Raw genomic sequence first — 23,305 nt, 5'->3', positions numbered from 1 at the left:
CTCCATTTGACAAAACTGTGTGATTTTGTTATTTGAATTCAAGTGTTTCAAACATTAAGATTGCAAAGAAAAAAATAAGCTCTTTTTTTTTGGTAAAAACATAAACTCTTTTTGTTTGTTTTATTTTTGTTGTACTATTAAATACATATATAATCTTATTTATCAATCGTGTTTTACAAATAAACAAAAAATTATTTAAATCATAAAAATATTATTTTGTTCATTATAAAAATTTGGAAATATTTTCTCATGTTCACTACCGACAAATAACTGGAGCTTGACATATTATTATATCAATCCACTGAATCATGTTTGACAAAATTGTTAGATTTAGCTTTTTGAACACTGGGCATTTTCTGTAATTTACGTGTTCCAAAACATTACGATTACAAAGGAAAAAAATTAAACCGAGTATTCCTCAAAGTGCATACACAATCTCATGCATCACTCTCGTAAACTTTTTGTTTGTTTGTTTTATTTTTGTTGTATTATTGAATACGTATATAATTTTATATTAATATTACATGTGATAACTGATAAGTGATAAGTCGAACTCCCCCAATACTTTTCAAAATTTGACCAACCAAGTTAGTTCGTCATTTTAGATTATTATAGTTAGCTTTTTTTTGCCCTATCTTCTGCAACGTGATCAGTCGTTCATCGTGCAACTCTCCAGAGTCGTTACAGTGTTCTCCTGATTTGAGAAATGGGTGATGTGATTAACTCTTCTCTCGCCTGTTTGAGGTATTATTAGGCAGCAGAACCCGTGGCCATTTAAGTCGCACACGACGGCTCTCCAGCAGAACTGCTGTGGCTACGCTCCGTTACGCCACTGTTATGAGATTTGATTCTACGTCGTCTAGGGAAGAGAGGGAAACCTTCGGACCGATCCAAGTTCGTTCCTCGGGGTCGCATCTATTTATTTTTTACCAAAACGTTGACTATTCTCCAGTATATCTTAAGTCTTACCGTTGTTGTTTCTGTGTTAGATTTTGGGGAGCCTAGAGGCAGAGACGCTGCAGGACTTCCAAATTGGTGGTGACCGCGAGCGTATGCCCCGAACCCATCGTCTGCGCTTATGGCGTCTGCCAAGGTTAGTTATAATCATAGGTTTTGTCTAAGTCATGTACATTTCGGCTACAACCGAGATGTATTGAAGGTTCGTATTGGTAACAATGATCAAGCTTCTAAGAAGTTCATAGAAACATACCTTGACAATCTATGTTAGTAGATAAACGGAAAGCATAATGCAAATGAAGTAAGAGATTAAATAGAAAGCAGAAATCAAATATATAAACGCAGGAAAAGACGCAAACCAAGAGTCACAACGCTTCACCCACCGACACAACGCTTCGGTAGCGTCTTCTTTTGTTTTGTCAACAAATGGTCAACCTTTGGATTAAAAGGTGTGCTAAATCTCAACCCTTCTTTTTTTTTTTTAAAGATAAAATAATAAGATTATGAAAAAACACATTTGTTGGTCTAAACGGTTGTGTTGTTTCAAAGGTAACGATTCCCTTGATGACCCAAATGATTTAAGGTAAAAGGAGTTTATATCCTTTAGATCATATAGACAGAAAGTTCTGACCCTTAGATTGAATTTTTTTTTCCTATAAAAAAAATGATGTCAGTAGATACAAAATTTTGATTTGCTATTATATATAGATATTGCATAGAGACATTTTTTTTTGATCAACTGGTTACTTTCATTAAAACTAAATCAAAGAGACATTAAGTCAAACAATGTGTGACTTAGCAAAGATATGAATGCGAGAGTAGATTAGCTGATTTCTGGAGCTAAGTTGCTACTAGGAAAAATTCAGATGAATCAGATCAAGATAAATGAACAATGAAGAAAAAAAAAGGTTGAATTGAAGTCAATGTTGTGATACCATGTTAGAAACTGAGATTAACCATATTGTTATCATTACAATACAAAATATGTACAGCTAAAGTATATATACACATACAATATATGCTATATGTACAATTAAAGTATATACAATGTATATGCTATCTGTGATATTTACAATACAATTTTGTTACATTATGGGGGATGCATTGGACTGAGGATTTTGAGGAGTTTTGGAATGTTTTAATTTTAATGGAGTTTAGATAAGTTTTGAAGTTGTTTGAATGATTTTAGTTAAAATTTTAAAACTAAAATAAAACCTATAGATGATTTGGTAAACTATTTTCTAAAAGTTTCGGAGTTATTTAGGTGATTTGCTACTAGTCTTTCTATCAATGCATTTACTTTTGCCACACATATCCTCTAATCAACCTCGTTACTATTCTACTAGGATCTTTAATGAGCAAAGATGCACCAGTGGTCTAGTGGTAGAATAGTACCCTGCCACGGTACAGTCTTGGGTTAGTTTCCCTGCTGGTGCATTTATTTTTTAACCGGTTATTGTTTTGGTTCTTTCTTTCACTCATCACAACCCAATCTCTAAACTTGGGCTGATGGTTCAGGCCTGGTAATGCTATAAGTTGAGCGAGGTTCTTCGTTAGGTTCCGGTTTGGGCTTAAAAAGTACATGCACTCAATTCAGACACGTTAGTCTTAGTTCAATCCGACTAAAACCAATAACTGGGCCAAATCTTATTAAAATCCATTTAATATTTGTATGAGGAGATCTCCTTCCAAAGTCTAAAATTAAGCGTTAACATCCTCAATCATGATTTAGACATGGTAGATGCAACACCCTTTAAATGACGCATGCAGGACAAAGCGAGTTGTTTGTTTGTTTTGAAACTAGGATAAATCGAGTTGCTTAAACAGAAATTAAACTAATCCGGTAAAATGGTACCAAGCTGCAAAAATGTTTAATTTAATACATGGAACAAGTGTCTATGAAATGATAATCTTGTTTACAGATACGCTAACGTGAACCCACACTCAAAAGTCTCTTTACTATAGACGAATTGGATTCCGGCTAACATCTTATTATAAGAAATATCTAACAGTCTTAACAAAACCATGTTTCTTTTTTTTATCAAAACAAAACAAAAGTTGAAAGGAATGTTTTTGTTTTGCTTATGAAAATCGTCTCAAGTTTTTTATTTTGCCTAAGAGAAAATCATCTCAAGTTGCAAGTGTTAAAACCTTTTAATCAGATTTAAATATCAATGTTATTATGTTCTCACTTCTCTTCTCATGATCGTCAAACTTATTCAATTAGTCTTATCTTGTCCATCTATTTTTTTTTAAATACAAGGTTGGTTGAAGAGACTAACATGTAAGTACAAGATTTAGTTTGATGCAATTTTTGTTTGTTGGGATTTTAAATCACGACCCATTACCAAGTGCTCATTGTTATTACCATGAAGTGTGGTCGTACAGAGAAAATATGAAGCAGGTGACATAAAGATATACTATTTAATTTCCTGCTTACCTCGTCCAATATCGTAAGTCGTGACTAGGAAGGATGTAGGTCTAAAGTTCAGTCCCATATAACCTATAATGTGTTCATAGTTTTTGTTTTCTGAATAATTTCTACATATTGTAACGCATAACTAGAAGTATTACAAGTTTTTTGTTTGTTTTGTAGAGAATAGTTCATCTACCTTAATCTTGGTCTTTCATATTCGCTAAATATGCTAAACAGCTTTCCAATTTCCATATAGCACATAGTTTTGGCCTCAAGAAGCAGTAACTGTGATTATTCGACATAATTGATGATACTATTTCATTAAATAATCTTACATTATTCTTCGTCCTAATTCGCCCTTTTCGCCTTCTCCCTTTTCTTTATTAAAGAGCCATTCATGTTCTAGATTTAATTTTTGTACCACCGTTCTGGAGAATTTGTTGTCTTATTATATTGACACAGATGAAAGTTCTATTTATTTAAGTTTTGATTCTTACGTTTTACACAAAAGTCCAGTTACTAAAAAAATTTGTTTGATAGTGAGGTTATTACAAAATCACATCCAAAAATATATTAGTTAAATTTTTATGATAATTGCAAATTGACTTAGTTTATTAATATAAATGACACTTTATAGGTAATTTTTAGAAAAGCTTAAGAAATGGAACTTTATCAACAGATTCAACACTTGAATTGTTTTTGGTTGGATATCAGATTGATGGTGGATTGTGATTTAATTCTTGTTCCTTTACAAAGACGAATAAATATCTACAGATTTTTTGGATTGCTGTTCAAGAATTTTAATTTTAAGATGGGAATCTCCCATCAGTCCTAACGGTGGGAGACAAACGAATTTATGAAAAAATATATTTTTGTTATAAAATAAGAGGTGAAAGATAATTTTCTGTTTATTATATATATATTTATAAGATGTGAAAGTGACTAAACATAAAAGGGAGAGAGAGATGATGGTTGGAAACGAGAGAAGAGAGAAATGTGATTATTATTGCTTTCTTACATTCTCAAAGTAAACAAGGAAAGATGCTATTTATACTACACAAAAGTCGGTTGCTTTAACAGAAGAAGACAAAATATAAAAATATAAAGGATGATGAATGACGTGATTGCTGTAAGAAAGACATGTGTCCAAGATGGATAATCATCATATTTTCATCTTTATCTTCTAACACTCCCCCTTGATTATCTATCTTGTTTTACGTAGTGCCTCGTTAAAAACCTAGTCATGGAAAAACCCAATGGGATAAAAACCATGACAAGGGAAAAAGAGTACACTGACGTAATCTCCCCCTGAGAGTAATGGACATAGTTTTTTCTTCATAAGTCACGCAAACGCCGCATCCCGATACCGTCGACGTGTTTCTGGAATGTTGTAGTCGGAAGAGACTTGGTGAACAAATCAGCCGGCTTGTCGCATGACCGTACATATTCTATGTCCACTTCTTTATTTTTCTCGAGCTCCCGAATGTACGAGAAAAATCTTGGAGGGATGTGCTTCGTTCTGTCGCTCTTAATATAGCCTTCTTTGAGTTGAGCGACGCAAGCCGAGTTATCTTCAAAAACTTTCGTCGGCTCTTTCTTGTTAATTATTCCGCTTGAATCTTGTATGTGGTGACTCATTGATCTCAGCCAGACACATTCTCGATATGCTTCGTGAAGCGCAATAGTCTCTGCATGATTCGAAGATGTTGCAACCAGAGTTTGTTTTTGGGACCGCCATGAGATCGCGGTTCCACCAATTGTAAAAACGTAGCCGGTTTGCGATCGAGCTTTATGAGGATCTGATAAGTATCCTGCATCTGAAAAACCAACCATACCAAACTCGGGTTTTCTAATATACATTAACCCTAAATCAACTGTACCTTGTAAATAACGGAATAAATGCTTTATTCCGTTCCAATGCCTGTGAGTAGGAGCAGAGCTATATCTTGCTAAGAGATTAGTTGCAAAAGCAATATCAGGCCTGGTACAGTTTGCCAGGTATAATAGCCCACCGATAGCACTCATATAAGGTACTTCAGGACCTAATATCTTCTCGCTATCTTCGCAGGGTCTAAAAGGATCACTCTCAACATTGAGAGATCTACCAACCATTGGAGTACTCAAAGGAGTCGCTTGATCCATACGAAAGCGTTTCAATAACCTTTTCGTATAGTTTGATTGATGCACAAATATTCCTTCTCGGAGGTGCTCTATCTGGAGCCCAAGACAAAACTTTGTCTTGCCGAGATCTTTCATTTCGAACTCCTCTTTCATATGAGTTCGAGCATCATCAACTTCCTTTTGAGTTCCAATCATGTTCAGGTCATCTACATATACATCGATGATCACAAAGCCAGATGACGATTTGTTAACAAAAATGCAGGGACATATCGCATTGTTCACATATCCTTTACTCAAGAGATAGTCACTTAAGCGATTGTACCACATGCGTCCGGATTGCTTTAATCCGTATAGTGATCGCTGTAACTTGACCGAACATACCTCCCTGGGTTTTTCTTTCAATGCCCCTGACATTTTCAATCCTTCAGGGAGTCTCATATATATATCATTATCCAACGATCCATACAAATAAGCTGTCACAACGTCCATGAGATGCATTTCAAGATTTTTTGACGCCGTAAGGCTCATCAAAAATCTAAACATAATTGCATCCATTACCGGGGAATATGTTTCCTCAAAATCAACTCCCGGTCTCTGAGAAAAACCTTGGGCTACTAATCGGGCTTTATATCGTGTTACTTCATTCTTTTCATTTCTTTTTCTCACGAATACCCACTTATACCCAACATGATTTATATTCTCAGGCGTTATGACGATAGGTCCAAAGACATCTCTTTTATTCAGGGAGAGTAATTCAATTTGAATGGCCTTCTTCCACTCCTCCCAATCATGTTTTTTCTGACATTCTAAAATGGACCTTGGATCGGGATCATCACTTTCGTGATTGATTTCTTTGGACACAGAAAAGGAGAACATTCCATCAACATCTTTTATTTTATTTCTGATCAATAACTTTTGATCAAGGGCGTAGTTGATGGAAATCTCATACTTTTCTGTTCCCTCCTCGTCATCTGGATCCTTATCTTTATTTGGTTCTTCTTGAACCTTTTCACTTATGCCTTCTTTCAGACATTTTTTAATATCAGGTTCTTCTGGAACCTTTCCACTTTCCTCAACCAATTTCTTTTTCTTTCGGGGATTTTTATCTTTCGAACCAGCTGATCTCCCCCTCTTTAACTGAACCCTAGGTTCATTCGTTTTGTTTCCATCAGTTTGTTCCCCAGGAACAACCACTCTTGATGGAACATTTTCAAAGGGTATATATGATTTCATCACCCTTCTCATATCTGTGAACACACCTGGTAACTGGTTTGCCAATTTATGCAAATGCACAATTTTCTGAACTTCCAGCTCTCTTTGATTTGTAGGGGGATCAAGGTGTAACAATGACCGTGTACACCATGTAATCTCTTTTAGGAATTCCTCTAATTCCTCCCCCTAACGCTGGAATTCATTCTTATTAAGATGGCAATCGGCAAACCGTACCGTAAACATATCACCAGTTACTGGTTCCAGATATCTCATTTATGGCTTGTTCTAACTCTTTTAGAGTTTTATCATTCCCGAGAATATCATTAATTCTCCAGGGACTATTAAGATGCATCTCAAGTCATTTGTGTCCTGCCAGACATATCAATATTGCATCTACTATAAATTTTCTCCAGTAACCTCGGAACAAGCCGTTTTTCATACCTCAAGGTTATCTTTTATTTCATTTTCTGGAGAAATATATATCTTGGACTTTTTGTCCAAGAATCTCTCGTTTTTTCTAACGAGCTTTATATCGAATTGATTGCCTCATTTACTCTTTGGCTAATCAATTCACTCTAACCTCATACATAGAGGTAGATTTATGATCATGATCATCATTTATATAGAGCTTTTTCATTTATTTATTGTCGACAATCTATTTTCTCTTTGGTTCCATCTTTTTACCCGTACTGATATGGTTAATCGAGATCTCTTTATCATCATCGATGATTTACCCAGGTACCTGACTACACATTAACCCATATCAACGGTCTCTTTAAGAGATTCGTCCTCTATTCATATTTTTGCTCCATTTGAGGACACTTTGGAACCAAAGTGGTCTATCACGTCTCTAGCGTGCCATAGACTTATTGGAGCCTTTTCAGCTGGATTATGAGATCATTATTTTATCAAAATGTCTGGCAGGCATTTTATGAATGGATTGTCTTATATAACTTTCATGATAATCCATTTCTCATATCTCATTCCATCAGCTGCTTATATGCTTCCAGCAACCTTGCGAGCATATTTCTGATTAGTCCATATACTTCATCCCTTTTGGATTGTATATGACTCTATTACATGCATAACTGCATGTTTACACCTAATCATGGGAATCATCGTATTTGAATCTACTTTATCAAGTTCTTTTTCGAGTGAACAGAATATTCTCATTGTTCCACTCAATAAGATTCTTTAATTCTCCCCCTCGAGATGATGACACTCCATGTCTAAAATCTCGTACTGAATCCCACTCTAGAACCAATAACATATTCAGATTTCCCATTTTGGGATGAATTATGTTTCAAATCCTTTAGAGTGAGATCCTGATTTGGGACTGTTTAAAGAAATCACATCTATTGAACTTGTTTGATGATTCAATACCCATGATGGTTCCTTTGTTTCTTTAAGACATGCTATATGTGAAAAACCTCTAGTTTTTCAACATTTCACAATAATATCGATAACATTATTGGGGATGGCTATATATCAGTAAACTTCAGGTTTACTACTCATTTATAATTTTTGCCATCCTTCTCTTATGCATGTCTTTTCATCATAAGCTCTTATAGAACCAATAGTAATTTTTTATATATATTACTAGATACTATACTTATTTATTTTGAGAGAGGATAGATATTTGTTACCTTTAATAGCCATGTATGATGACCCATTATCTGTCAAGTATATCTATCTCCATCCTGAATCTCAAAATATTGTTTAGAAAAATAATTTTCATGTCGCATCGATATTTCCATTTTTATTTTCTGAATCATTCAGAAAATCTTAAAACATCAAGATGAGTATTCAATCTATGGAAAGATGGTCCGGGTTCATAAGAGATGAAGTATATCTCACATCCTTTCTCTTTTCTTATTGATCATCAATACAGATCGGCTAATATTTTGGCGTACGACAAATACGTACCCAACGTTCTTTCTTGCCAAATCTGTAGCAAACCTTTTCTGTTTGCCTTTTATCACCCGACCATTTTCATTTACGTGGAAGTTCTTATTATTTCATTGGGACGGTATATTCTTCCTCGTCCTTTTTCCACGACCACGATAGCGGTTTCAGCATCTACACCCTCGTTTTTTTCTAGTAGGATCAACTTGATGGTTTAGTATCATGATTTCCAACTTTTCAGTTTTCATGGAGGATTTACAACAACTCCAACTATTTAGTGAATCCTTTCTTTCAAGGATTTAGTTTCTCAAAAATCTTCTAGATCTTTTCTCATGATACACCTCATCTTATAAACCATCATCAAATTGGTGTAAGATATCATGGCTTTTCTTTTCTCATCTGATTAACTTATCGATGATTTCTCAAAGCTCATTTTCTCTCAGGTGTATATTTACACCGAGTGCCCAGATCATATAATTATTTTTCGTAATATCTAGGGCATTAATTTCGAGCTTTGTCAAATTCGACATGATTAATTAATTCATAATAATATAGACGAGAATAAATGCATAATTTAAATGCAGAAATTAAAAGCATAAAATAAATGCAAAAATTAAATTGCGTAAACTTAAATTGCATAAATTTAAATAACATAAATAAAATTGGGGGTCCAGCCCACCATATGATCCAGGAGTCTTAGACTTCCATATTTGATCATTTTCAAAGGTTCGAGGCGACATAGTCGGCCATATTAACCTTTTCTTTTAATCAAGGTCCGAGGAGGCTTAGCCTTCCATTTTTAACCTTTTATTCACGGAGGTAAAACCTACCACGTGTTTCTCTGATCGTGAAGGCCTAACCTATCTTAACGATCAGCCGGGAAAGGCAACGCCTATCATCCCGGAAAATAAACGGAGAAGGCCTAGCCTCTCACTCCGGAATAATAAATAAAAATTTAAATAAATTAAATATATTTAAGACATAAATTTAAACATTACCTCGCTTGCTTGGTCTAAAAACGGTCGGTATAAGAGAGCTCGTCGTGCTGATAACGTGTTATAAAATAAGAGGTGAAAGATAATTTTCTGTTTATTATATATATATTTATAAGATGTGAAAGTGACTAAACATAAAAGGAGAGAGAGAGATGATGGTTGGAAACGAGAGAAGAGAGAAATGTGATTATTATTGCTTTCTTACATTCTCAAAGTAAACAAGGGAAGATGCTATTTATACTACACAAAAGTCGGTTGCTTTAACAGAAGAAGACAAAATATAAAGAATGATGAATGACGTGATTGCTGTAAAAAAGACATGTGTCCAAGATGGATAATCATCATATTTTCATCTTTATCTTCTAACAATTTTAACTTTGATTCCTTCTTATCTCACTCTTCCTTAATTTATCTTTTCAATCCACGAATATGATTTCTAAGACGCAAGTTTTAAAATCTCTGTCTTTACTTTGTTAAAGTTAAGAGCAGAAAAGTTGAGTCGATTGAGTGTGTATCATACGTTGATATTATGTTGGCTATTTTTGTGACCTGATATTTAGAATTAGCTGACAATAATGATTAGTGAACAAATAGTCTTTTTTTTGTGAATAAATAGTCTGCCGAAGAACTTTTATGTAAACAAAAGTATGCGGAAGAACAGAAGGAACCTATGTCTGAGACTACTTTTTTTTACACAATCCGAGACTACTTATGTTATTAAAAGATAGACTAATTAATTGTGAAAATATTGTGAAAATATTGTGGCCTAATGATCGATGTTTAAAGGTTGTTACACCCAATTCTGAGATTTGAATACAAGATGACGTAATTTTTATACCAAAAGTTTTGAATTTTAATTTTGGAAAATGCAAATTATGCAGAAAATTGAAAAAAATCTTCATAAAAAATAATATAAAAAATAAAATTTATAGGACGGCTCAAAGTGATGCAGTCACATGACATATGATAGATAGAATGATCGGTTATAATAAAAATAAATAAAAATAGACTAATTAATTACCTGTTTCGATTTGCTTGTCATATACACAACCGATCAATACAAGAATTTTAATGACCTTTTTACAAGTGTTCTTACTCCTGAACGTATCCGTAATTATTAGATGCAGCTAGATCGGAAACCATCCTTTTCAAAAGCTATGATAAATCAACATTTATATATTATTCAAATTATTTGATCAAAAAAATATATATATTATTCAAATTCAACCACATAAGTTAAAATATGATAAAACGATAGTACCATTTTCCTATCTATCTTTTGTCTCTTGGGATCCATTCATAGCCAGCTCTCTATGACTCTATCCCTCGTACAAATAGAATAATTACTATAACTAATGATGGTGGCAAAATATATATATATAGCAGTACATGTTGTACAGGTCCAATCTCTTATCTCTGATGGTGCACTTCCAATGCTAATGCAATGTATGCATTTCCTAGGTAATTAGATAATTAAACCTAGACAATGATAACGATTTGTATCAGCACTAGTAATATGTCAGTGTGTAAATTTCATGATGGAACTAATTTGATTTATAGATTTAAATAAAACTAATTTAAATTGTAAATCTCTAAAGGAATTGAGTTCTAGTCCGTTGCTAATCAGATTAATCTCATGTGGTCACACGCATATTAGAAAAAAATCAAAACATATGAATGATTCTGATCACACACGATAGCACATAACTATATAGATATGACGCATGCTACAGCTTTTACCAGCATTTAACAAGTTTTACTCAGAATACATTTATTTTACTCTCATTTTATACACCAAAACATGTGTTCGATTGTAGTTATATCTAGAGTATTATTTGAGAATTCGATTTTTTTACTTGTTGTATTCACTTTAATTTTTACGATAAGTATCTTTAATTAATTAAAATATCATTATCATTATTAAAAAATATTTAATATTTTATGCCAATTAAATTTTTAATTTTAGTTTCATTTTCATAGTTTTCTAAATAATATATATAACAAAAGGAAATATTTATATAATAAAAAGGAAAATTATATTTCCTAAGGGAAGGAAAATATATTATATATGTAACGTGATTTCATGAAAAGGAAAGTTCACAAAAACATATTTTATTCAAAAATCTACATAATTTTTCTTTTATACTTTTATTTTGATTTTTGAAATTTTATATATTTATAAAATATAGTATACCCTATATTAAGAATACATAAACCAATATGAATTTTGTGGTTGAGATTATTTAGAATTTTTTTAATTCATAGTTACTTAAAATTTCCAAAAACATATTTTGTAAATATTAATATATATTCTTTAATAAAACTTTGTACTTATCACCATTTCAGTTTTTTCTATTATTTTTACTAATTTACAAATATCAAATTATACAAAAGAATTTACCAAATATATACATATTTAAGATAAAGAACCGAATTAATGTACTAAACAAATCTAATCAAATTTAGTTTAATTAGAATCAAAATTAGTTGTGCTTCGATTTAAAAAAATATGTGTAACTCAATATAATTTACAAAATGAGTAATTTAAGTAATAAAGTTTTATGGATAAAATCAAAGGAAATTGCCTAAATGTTAAAAACAAACAAAAAATACTATGTTTAAACTTGGAGAATTAAATACAATTCAATATATCCAAAGAATAGTCAAATAAACTAGATATTATATATTAAAATTATATGTCTAACTAAAATAATATAATAATATTTAAAATAAATCTAACATACAAAATAATTAAACTTGAAATTAGACATCTAATAATTTTATAATAGATTTATTTTTAAATATTTATATTCGTGCACGAGCACATAAAAATCAAATTACCTAGTATACTATTAATGTGTGTAGCAAAACAGAGTGATGAAAAAAAAGAAGCAAAACGAGTAAAATATTAAATATTTATGCATGTTGTATGTAGTACTAAAAAGACCAACGATTAATTAAGCCAAATTAGGAGACAAGAAGTTAGCCTGGTACACTACATATACGAATACAATAGTATTATCATGGTAACAACCATGTATCTTGAACACATATATACAATTTTGTCTACCAAAATATAAGATATCAAAGAACATCCCTGGGTGGTTCCAATAATTCAATAAAGTAAAAGAACCCACCAATGGGCGAAAAAAACACTCTAGAGTGCCCATCGACTTGAGATGAATGACGACATTCTTCCAGCATCTGTATAAGGGAATTGCTAAACGAGTTGTTTGTCTTTTGTATCTGGGTAGAGCACAATCATATATACTCATCATACCAATGTGCCTGTACACAGATTTATACATGTTTTTTTTTAAATAGTAAACTGATTTTCAGAAAATAGTTCAATTATATTTTCGTTATCCGACATGTATAACCACTGATATCAATGTTACATTCATATTTCCAATAGATTTAGCTATATTACAAATGTTGAAAAAAAATCGGACATGTTAATCAATTTATTAAGCAACGACGATCTGCGTGATTGCATTATTTGCACATTTCACAGCTACTTTGTCAGTGTACTAAAACAACGACAAATGTTCTAACTGTTTAGTGTTTACCTTGACTCGATGAGCTGGTCCACATGGTGCTACCACGAGACCCTTCCCTTATTCAAGAATATTCGAGCCTCACAAAGTCCTTTTTGAAAATATTGAGGAATATTCTACTTAAGCCAAATCACTTTTCCTTTTTCTTTGTTTAACCTCTGGTATGATATGATCTGTTCACATTTTCAGGTGATCGATCGAGAGAAAACATCTCTAGAACTATAGATGATATATGTTTAGCAAAAAAAAAAAAACTATAGATGATATATTAAACTCTGCCTATGCTTTAATAGCTATATAAATGTATATAGAAGATGTGATTTAACTCTATTACTACATCTGCCAATCCTTCCTGCCAAACTTAAGCAGATACCATCTGTTGTGTAGTAATAATACGCTTAACGGTGTTATGTGGTTCACGAGCATTTACCAGCTGAAGGCATCGATCATTTGATCAAATCCTTTGAACTAGGGAGAGGTGAGAGAAGGCGACTTTTTCTCTCTGTTCTCTCTCCCCCGAGCGTTTTCTTCTCGGCCAGATCCAATTAGCGTTTTCTTTAGGTGGTCGGCGGAGGGTGCGTCCCGTCGATCCGCCACCCCTTCTCTCCCTATATCCAATTCCTCTTTCCTTGTTCGCGGCGAGTTCCTCTCTTCCTCCTTGCTCTTCTTGCTCTGGCTCTCGCCGGATTGTGGCCAGATCCGGTGGAGAATTGATGTTTGGGTGTGTTCCCAGCATTTTTGGAGAGAGGGCGATGTCGAGACAGTTCGTTTGCTTACAGGAGGCACCGTCGTTTTGGGTAGATCTAGGGTTTGTTTGAAGGCGACTCTGGGTTAGTTCCGCCGCGGGGATGTGTCGGATTGAAGGGCGTCGCTGCCTCTTCTTCTCCGACTTTACGTCTCCTCTGCTCTCCCCTCTCACCTCCGTCGGTCGCAATTGTAGAGCTCCCCCGTCTCTTTCCATGGTCTGAGACGAAACGGCGAATCTGAGGAGCTCGTTGGGGACCTCTCCCTTAGCTCAAGTGACAGCAACCGTGGTTTCTAGGGTGATATGTTCGACTCCCTTTCTTGCTACCGACGTCCTCTGCTAGGGTTTGAGGACAACCTCACGTGGAGACGCGCAGGTTTTTCGGTGGAGTTCTCTTTTACTTTGTGCGATCCATGCTTTTAGGAGAGTTTTATCTCCTACTGTGCTTCATGCCCCTGTTCAAAGCTCCGACAAGTTTGGCATTGTGCTCTTTCGTTGTTTCTGCTGCATCTAGTGTGTCGTGTGGGCGGTTTGGGAGCTTGTTTGTACCGCCAACGCTTGACCGTAACTCGAGCTTCAGTGTTCCACAGCGTTGCAAAGGAAGAGTCTTTGTCTCTCAGTCGAGATAGTTTGGATGCTTGGTCGAGGTCCTCCTCCAGCGGAGCTCCGGAGCGTATGCCAGACGTATCCGTCGATGCCTGCTTGGAGCCACTTCGGTGAGTAATCGACTGATCTTCACTGGCTATTCTCTTGCTTATGCAAGAAGGCTTCCATTAGGGGATTATATTGTTGTTTTACTTGAGCTGAACCTATTAACTTCAAGGCTCCTTTGTGTGTAGCTTGGAGTTAATTTCTTGTATCCTAGTGGTTTTTTTACTTTTTTTTGCGATCACTAGGATCATAATAGCTATGGCAGAATGTGGTTGCAGCTAGCTTTGTAACCGAACCTTCATTGACGATCAATGATATTTACCATTTAGCAAAAAAAAAAAAAAAAAAAAAAAAAACGCTTAACGTGTTTTATTATCTGACAACGATTAAGCATATTCGACATATCCAAAAGTATCTTTATAGTCTTGTAGCATATGCGAAAATTGGTTCCGGATACAAAACTGGAATAACTTGGAAACTCAATTATTAGTTTTTGAAAAATGTATACATTCACGCTAAAATTTACATTATAGTGAATTTTGTCAAATAAAAGTTTGGAAAATAGGATCAAATCGAAAAGGAAAATGATATGTTCCTAATAAGTTTTCTAAAACCGGCATGTTTCCTAATAGAAGTTCTAACTTTCAGCTAATTTCCTCTAATCATCTATTTTTTGGTGGCTGGGCAAGGAGGCTCCATGTAAGTAGCTGAGACAAGGCGTTTAGGACAAAAGAACACGTATATGGCTATCCTCCACGTAGATGTCTTTGTCTTTGTCTGATTTCTGGCACGTGGGTCCCATTTTTACAATATCAGGATGGTTCTATCTATCGAGTGCTTTCCAATACTTTAATAATTGCACTTTTAAATTTGCATTGCAATAGTCAATAGATATACGTCTGAGTTTTAGGGAGAAAGGTGGAGAATGGACGATGGATATAAAATTCAATCATACAAATGGTTCTTTATAAAGACACCGTGTAGGCATTATATTTGTTTTTTGAATTATAACCGTGTAGGCCTTATAGAAAAATATGGTAACGTATTCTTGAACATGAAACATTCATAAGAAGTTTTTTTTTTCTTTTTTTTGTAAACTAAGTTTCATAAGAAGTTTTTGAGACGGATATATTATAGTAGCTTCTAAGACGTGTTAGTTAGTTGTTAATGCATTAAGCAATGACATATACCATCGAAAAAATCGTTATAATTATCTAGAATCAAACTCGACACGGTTTATCTATTTTCAGTTAATCTGACTACAGTTAGGTTAAGAAAAATAGTAGTATATCGAAAAATCCATTTGATAATGGATTTTAACACTAATTTTCGTCTATTTCTAAAAAAGTACCGACTTAATTTAACAACAGATAAATATTTTTATTAAAAACTAATAATAATTGAAACGTTTAATCGAGTATATCCGAATCTGTAATGGCGGAGTTCTCGTGGTTGGACCATGCTGACATAGGAACTACCTGTCTTTAGCCATTAGATCCACTATTTACCCAATCATTATAAGACACGTCAGCCTTACAAAATAAAGCATTCGAAGCACTAGTTCGCGGCGCCTTGTAGCTGCTTCTCCAACCCTTTAGGTGGGTCCCATTATTTTACCGGGTCCCACATAGGCTTCAGTACTATATATATCCTTCATGTTTAATCCTATTTTTCTCATACCAAAAAACAAAAAAAACAAAAGTAACAATTAGAGAAAATAAAACAATTTTCATCTTCCTCTCCATCTCTCTATCTCTCTTCTTCCTTAAAGCAATGGATCGACAAGATTCCGATGACATCATGAAGTTTCTCGACGGCATGGCTAGCTCCGACGATGTTTTATTTGGTTTTCTCGACGGAGGAAACCATTCACCGGAGATTTACCCTGACTCCGGTAATTTCACCGCCGGTGAAGAATCCGATGCTGACAACGATGTAGCCGGTAGCAATTCCGAAGAGAACAAAACCTTTTGGTTTGAACAAGAACAACTTCTCCAGGTAATTTTTCTATATTAGTTTATAAACTCTAAAAGATTATTCTCTCTTCTTTGATAAACGTTACATTCTTTTACGTGGGATATCATCATTAATTTTGTTTCTGTAAAAATCTGTAAATGTGTAGGCGACACTGTATAGGACAAGTTCAATTGAGACAAAGATTCGACAAGCAACGAAACAAGCCTTGAAAGAAGTGAGATCAAAGGGTACGCAATGTGTCTGCCGGAAACCCGTGACCGGCGGTTGCCGTAGCTGTCTACGCGGCGAAGTGTCTCGCCTTCTCCGAGAGGCCGGATACGATTGCGTCAGCTGTAAATCCAAGTGGAGAAGTAATCATGAGATCCTTGCAGGTATAACAAATTAATCCCATTTTAAGTTAATTTTTAAATTATCCATAACATAGTTTTACTAATCAAAGAAGATGATTCGTGAAAATCCCACGTCAACGGAGCTGTCTAGATAATCTAAATATAATCTATAATGTATGAAGCAAGTTGTCAATAATTATAATAGTTGGACTAACCATGATGTTTATTTATTGAAAACATCAGGTGAGCATGAATATTTGGAAATCGTGGACCAATCGGGATCAAAGAAAGTCGAGATGCGTGTGGTGATCGAGCTATCTTTCAGGGCTGAGTTCGAGATGGCGAGAGGTAGTGATGAGTACAAGCGACTCGTCGGAATATTGCCGGAAGTGTACGTCGGGAAAACAGAGAGGCTAAGAACACTGATAAAAATATTGTGCACGGCGGCGAAAAAGTGCATGAAAGACAAGAAAATGCACATGGGTCCTTGGAGAAAACACAAGTACATGCAAGCCAAATGGCTCGGCACCTGCGAGAGAAAATCAATGAAGCTGGTTGCTGAGACTGAGACGGAGACTGGGGAGAGTGATATGATTGCCAAAGCTAAACAGAGAGTTTCTATGTTGAATTATGGTATTTTTGAAAATGTATCCGCCGGAATGGGCCGTCCGGCCGCCGTAGCGGTCGTATGATTATATATACAGACGTACGATATGATAAATAAGTTAGGGTGTGATTAAGTGAAATGAGTTTTGCATTGAGAGTTTGCGTGGAATCGTCTCACCGATGGTATTGTGTGCTCAAATAGGGCTACTTCTTGAACCCATTGTATTATACGCAGTGTTATTTTAATTAAATAAAATTATATTCCACTGTTTACATAAAAATAGATGATTTTCATCGAATGATCATTCGATATTTTGTCTAAAGTCAACACGGCTTCGTAAGAGTCACTTTGGCAAATGAACAAAACGTGAATAAAATCAAGTAACGGTAATTAAAAAAAAACACATGAACTTTGACTAGTAAACAGTTCGGAAGAAAAAGACAACATATAACAAACAAAAATAATTTAGTAAGCACCCCTCTATCAATATATAAAGTCTTATGGTGACAAGCAACCGAACCTAGCAAAGTGAAATGGTACATTTGCAATTGTTTTATTAACTCGCAATCGGTAGCAACGTGTTAATGACGCTGCAACCTCGTTTGTATGGATTAGTTTTTTACCCTTGCCACAATTGTAATGACGCACCGTAGCTAATATATCTTGCTTAAAATCCTGCGGCTCAACTCAAATCCTATTATTTTAGTTCTATCCTCTTCTCCACCGTCTATGCAAGTCCCTGATCACCCGTGCAGACTCGCATTTCACTTTCTTCGCTTTAATCAGCACTGGAGCTGTAGCCACCGGGATGATCAAGAGCTAAATGCAAGTTCATCATCAAAAGTTGAGGAGAAGTCGTGGAAAGAGTGATTTGAGTTTTTTCTTTTAAATGGAGGGTTTTAACGGTAATAGATCTGTACTTTGCCCGGTTCTTACTCTATATTTTGTTGAATGTTTACCTCGGTTATCTTAGAGTGGATTAATTAATGCTTTTGATGTCTTATCCTAATCGTTTACTAAGGATAGCTAATTAGAATAATCATAGTTACACACGAAACAAATACATGCTCCTTCTAATATAAATTCTCTAATAAAACACTTTGATTAGCAAAAGAAAAACATAGACATGAAAAACATAACAAAAAGGACAAACATAACAAAGCTCAAACACAATTAATAAGATGTCACAGGAAGGAACATTAATATTAAACTCACTTATGGAGGAACTATTACCCCCACCATTATAATTCTAAAGTCTAAACCATGAAACTTATAATAACCACGAGAACCAATCCTAGAGAGACCGCCCTAGGACAAATAAAACCGGCCGAATTGTGAGCTTTCGCTGGTCCTGGAGCCGGAGCAAGAGCTTCTGTTTCAGAAAGAACTACTTTCGGAGAAGGTGCTGGAGATGACAAATCATGATGGCTTGGAGACAGAGTCGGTGACGGCGAAGGTGAGGGTGATGGTGATGGTTGACGAGGACTGTGGCCGTGGTGGGCGGTGGACATGACCTTGACGGGCAGCTTCTGGCCTTTGAAACAATTTTCTGAGTTGCCGCTAACAAAAAAGAACGGACCTGAACGGCTAAGAACATAGAGAGAATCTCCGTCGGTGAGTGTGGTTATTGGATGAGTCGTGTTGCATGTTTTGTACTCTTCTTCACTCACCTCCAACACTGAATCTTTCCCCTTAGGATACTTAAAATCTTGCAAAATAAAAGTCAAACAAGTTGATACATTGTATGTTGTTATTATGACATTAACACATGAATGTGAATACTGAATATAGAAGAGAAGAGAGAGAGAGAAACTCACAAAGAGTGTCATTGACCTGAAAGCGATTTCGATAAGACCAATGAGAATAGTCCTCTGAAGGAGTAAGGACCCAACCAACTCTCCCACCAACATAGAACTTGTAGCCATTTGAAAACCCAATAGCAAACCCCAGACTCATTAACATCACAATCATGAGGTAAGCATCAAACATTTTGATCAAACCCATTTCTCCAATCTTTAACTAGACCTCAAGTAAATTACTCTCTTGAACTCTGTGTGTTGCTTTTGGGGGGCTTGTATGTGTATTTATGGTGCAAGTAGAGAAATCATAGCCGTTGGGTGAAGCTTTTGGCTGCATCGAATCTGTAGATAATATGCAAAATTAATTAGAAGCGTTTCAGTTTTTGGTCATTTTTTCACACGTTTCGACATGCAGTGGACTTAACGGATATCTTCCTTTCACACTTTTTATTTACTTCCCCCTCAAAGCACAAAAACCATTTAAAAAACTGGATCTTCTAATTTGTTAGTCGTTTAATTTAATGAGTTATTTTTGGATTCACCCTTAAGTTGAACCTTAAGGTTCACCAACCAATAGGAATCAAGTATTTTATATTTAATATATTTTTTTTAAAAAATAAAATATTGTTAAATTATATTATGTTTTCAAATAAATAGCTAAAAATAAATAAAAACAGTTGTAGTTGCAAAAAAATTTTTTTAATAAAAACTTTAAACCTAAAATACTAAACCCTAAACCCTAAATACTAAATCCTAAACTCTAAACCCTTGGGAAATCCGGAACCCTTGGGTAAACTCTAAATCGTTTGGATGAATCATAGTTTTAAAAATTAAAAAAAAAAACTTTTTTTCAATTACTACTATTTTTATTTATTTTTAGTTATTTATTTTAAAAACATAATATAATTTAACAAGATTTTGTTTCCTTTTAAAAAAATTATTAAATAAAAAATACTTGATTTCTATTGGTTGGTGAACCTAAAGGTTTACTCTAGGGAGTGAACCCAATAATAAGTTTAATTTAAAGTTGAAATCCATATTTGTTTAAGCTAATGTAACGTACTGTCTTATTTTTTAATATTTTACATAAAAAAGCACAAAATATTAAATTCTGAATTAAAAAAAAAGGTATTAAATTCTGCAGAAATATACGGGCCTTTTCAAATGGATCAGGTATGTTATACTTATAAGGCTGGCTTTAGACATGTTCTCTTCTATATGTACAGCCCAACTACTTAGACACTATTAGAACAAACATTATTTATTTTGTTGTAAACATTTTCCTCTCTCAATGGTGAAATGAAATCCCATTTCTAGTCATTTTTTCAACTTAAAAACATTACACGAAATTTTCTATTAATTTTGTCAACTAAAATGTTTATGGGAGTTTTTACGGCCTAACACAAGAGTTATTCTTGGGTTCACCCCTAGAGTGAACATAGAGGTTCACCCAACCAATAGAAATCATTCATTTCACAATTGATATCTTTTTAAATAAGGAAACAAAATATTATCAAGTTATTTTAATGTTCAAAAAAAAAAGTTATTTTATGTTTTAAAATAAATAAAATAAAAACAAATATAAATAATAGTAGTTACAAAAGGTGATTTAAAAAATATATTTTAACATTTTCAAAGAATAAAATAAACTCTAGACCCTAAATCATAAACCCTAAATCCTTGGGTATACCCTAAACCCTTGGGTATACCATAAACTCTAAATCCTAAACTCTAGTATATGCAAAAAAAAATTATATATTTTAACGCCGTCATCGAAATATTAAACCCTAAATCCTAAACTCTAAATCCTAAACCTTTGGGTAAATCCTAAATTTTTTTTTAGGATTAAGGATTTGGTATTTTTAAGATTTAATGTTTAATGTTTTTAATTTAAATTTTAGAGTTTAGGCTTAATGTTTTGATGACGGATTTAAAATATTTTTAACTTTTTTGCATATATTACTATTTTTATTTATTTTTAACATTTTTATTTTAAAAACATAATATAACTTGATGATATTTTGTTTCCTTATTTAAAAAATATTAATTATGAAATGAGTGATTCCTATTGGTTGGGTGAACTTCTAGGTTCACTCTAGGGCTGAACCAAGAATAAATCCTAACACAAAGACCTGAGAATGCGATATTCCAACAAGGAAAGTCCTTTTTATAATTTTTTTTTCAGAAACAAAAACAAGAAGTTAAAGTCCTTTTAGTTCATGACCTTGGTGAGGTGTAGAAGATTTTTTGATGAATGCAGAGTATACACATACGAAATTTGTAACCGGATAGACACTGTGTTCTGTATAAACTGTATAATGTTACAATCTTAGTGCATATTCTTTCAGCCACAACCCAATCTTCCTCACATTTCTTCTTCTTCTTCCATTTTCTTCACATTGCTGGAGCAGGAGCAATGGAAGGTCCTGCAGTAGACGGAGAAGCCTGAGGAGCCATGGCTGAACATTCATGGTCATAGCAGTCTACAGGGTGGTCAAGTACAGCTTCACAGTCCTTTTCGCTCCGTTGGTTGGGTTTGTCAGGCAAACAGTTGTTGCTATCGTCAAAGACTATTCCTCTGGAAGTCAGGTTCCTGCAGATACCTTCTTCTTCAGAGAAATAGTTGTCAGAGACGGTTAGGTTCTGAAGGCTAGGCAGAACGCAGACTCCAAGAGGGACAGTTCCAGTGAACATGTTATGGTCCAGATTCAGCAGCTCAAGATGGCCTAGTCCAGCGAGACTGTAAGGCACAGGACCAACTAAACTGTTGTAGCTCATGTCAAGGACTCTTAACTTGTAGAGATACCCTACTTCTTGGGGTAGACATCCAGACAAGCTTGAGTTGATTAGGAGAAGCTCTTCTAAAGTATCTGCAAAGTGAGATATGGTCGGAGGCAGACAACCGCTGAAATCATTGTTGGCAAAGACAACAACAGAGGCGGTTGTTCCAGTGAAATCTTTGGGTATGAGGCTTGTTAATCTGTTGTTGTTCACGAAAATGGCGTCGAGGGGGTTGCTGAAGAGTTTTGGAGGTAAAGGACCTTCGAACTCATTGTAACGAAGGTCAAGGTACTTTAGGGAAGGGAGTGAGAGGACAACATCTGGAAAAGGGCCTACAAAGCGGTTGTTGCTGAGGTCTAGCTCATAGAGTAACGATAGTTGGGACAATGAACGAGGAAGGATGCCGCAGAAACGATTGCTGTTGAGATGGATGAGAGCGAGGTCGGAGAGAAGGCCAATGGGTTCAGGGAGGAAACCAGCGATGTCTCCGTGGTTGAGATCGATTCCAGCAACAACTAGAGTGTTTTTGTCGGAAGGGGATGGGGCACAGAAGACGCCAGTGTAGCTGCAGACAGAGGGACCGGTCCAGTCTCCTGTCAAGTTCTTTGGATCAGAATATATGACCTTCTTCCATGCTTGAAGTGCACGGTACGCTTGCTGAAGATGCTGGTTATGGTTTGAGGAGTGACTTGTGTGATGGTGAGAGGTATGCGTTGCGGTTGATACGAAAGAGACATGAAAAAGAAGAAGTGAGGTAAGGGCATGAAATGTAAGAAGAAGAGCCATTGGATTAGAAGTTATGGATCCTTTGTTTGGAGCGTATTGATTGATATATAGAGAACATTTTTGAAGTTTCAGTCTTTGGAGGAAAGGATTGCAGAGGATGAATCAAGTAAGTGGCATAGGCTCGAGGAAAAGGACTTAACTCCTTACTTGTAGCTATCTGAAGTGGTTTAAGTGGGATCTGAGGCTGACACTTGAAGACCATATCTTAGGATTGTAATTATAGCACTCACTTGCTTACAATCCAAGGAAACTAATGTTAAATTGCCAACCTTAGCATAACCTTTTATGATATTATTATTAACTGAACAGTGTAATAAATGTTTTCTGTCAAATGAAAAAACATATTATCATAAACTAACAGTGTTTTTGTATTTGATTTTAGACGTACATAACTAGGATAAAAGCCACTACTTCGTCATTTAGAAAAAACAGAGTATTGCATGGGTTTATGTCAGTACGACTTAAAA

At 34.6% G+C, this 23,305-nt stretch overlaps 3 protein-coding genes across 3 annotated transcripts; 1 reads left to right on the top strand and 2 right to left on the bottom strand.

The window, feature by feature from the left end:
- Positions 1 to 16,227: 16,227 nt before the first annotated feature.
- Positions 16,228 to 17,752, top strand: LOC108816463 (uncharacterized). Its single transcript, XM_018589042.2, has 3 exons — positions 16,228 to 16,557; positions 16,682 to 16,907; positions 17,109 to 17,752. Exons 1-3 carry the CDS (start codon positions 16,333 to 16,335, stop codon positions 17,555 to 17,557), a joined length of 900 nt encoding a protein of 299 aa, XP_018444544.2. The 5' UTR covers positions 16,228 to 16,332; the 3' UTR covers positions 17,558 to 17,752.
- Positions 17,753 to 18,555: 803 nt separating this feature from the next.
- LOC108841014 (early nodulin-like protein 3) lies at positions 18,556 to 19,502 on the bottom strand. Its single transcript, XM_018613806.2, has 2 exons — positions 19,290 to 19,502; positions 18,556 to 19,180 (listed from the first exon to the last, which is right to left on the bottom strand). The coding sequence occupies exons 1-2, from the start codon at positions 19,474 to 19,476 to the stop codon at positions 18,729 to 18,731; spliced, it is 639 nt and encodes a 212-aa protein (XP_018469308.2). The 5' UTR covers positions 19,477 to 19,502; the 3' UTR covers positions 18,556 to 18,728.
- A 1,981-nt stretch (positions 19,503 to 21,483) lies between these two features.
- On the bottom strand, positions 21,484 to 23,107 carry LOC130499382 (pollen-specific leucine-rich repeat extensin-like protein 3). The gene has a single exon (XM_056993362.1). The coding sequence runs from the start codon at positions 22,836 to 22,838 to the stop codon at positions 21,666 to 21,668; it is 1,173 nt and encodes a 390-aa protein (XP_056849342.1). The 5' UTR covers positions 22,839 to 23,107; the 3' UTR covers positions 21,484 to 21,665.
- Positions 23,108 to 23,305: the final 198 nt, after the last annotated feature.

The sequence above is a fragment of the Raphanus sativus genome, chromosome 2, assembly GCF_000801105.2.
Source record: "Raphanus sativus cultivar WK10039 chromosome 2, ASM80110v3, whole genome shotgun sequence".
Classification (NCBI taxonomy): domain Eukaryota; kingdom Viridiplantae; phylum Streptophyta; class Magnoliopsida; order Brassicales; family Brassicaceae; genus Raphanus; species Raphanus sativus.
The sequence above is the reverse complement of the archived record's forward strand: the minus strand, read 5'-3'. Positions and strand labels throughout refer to the sequence as shown.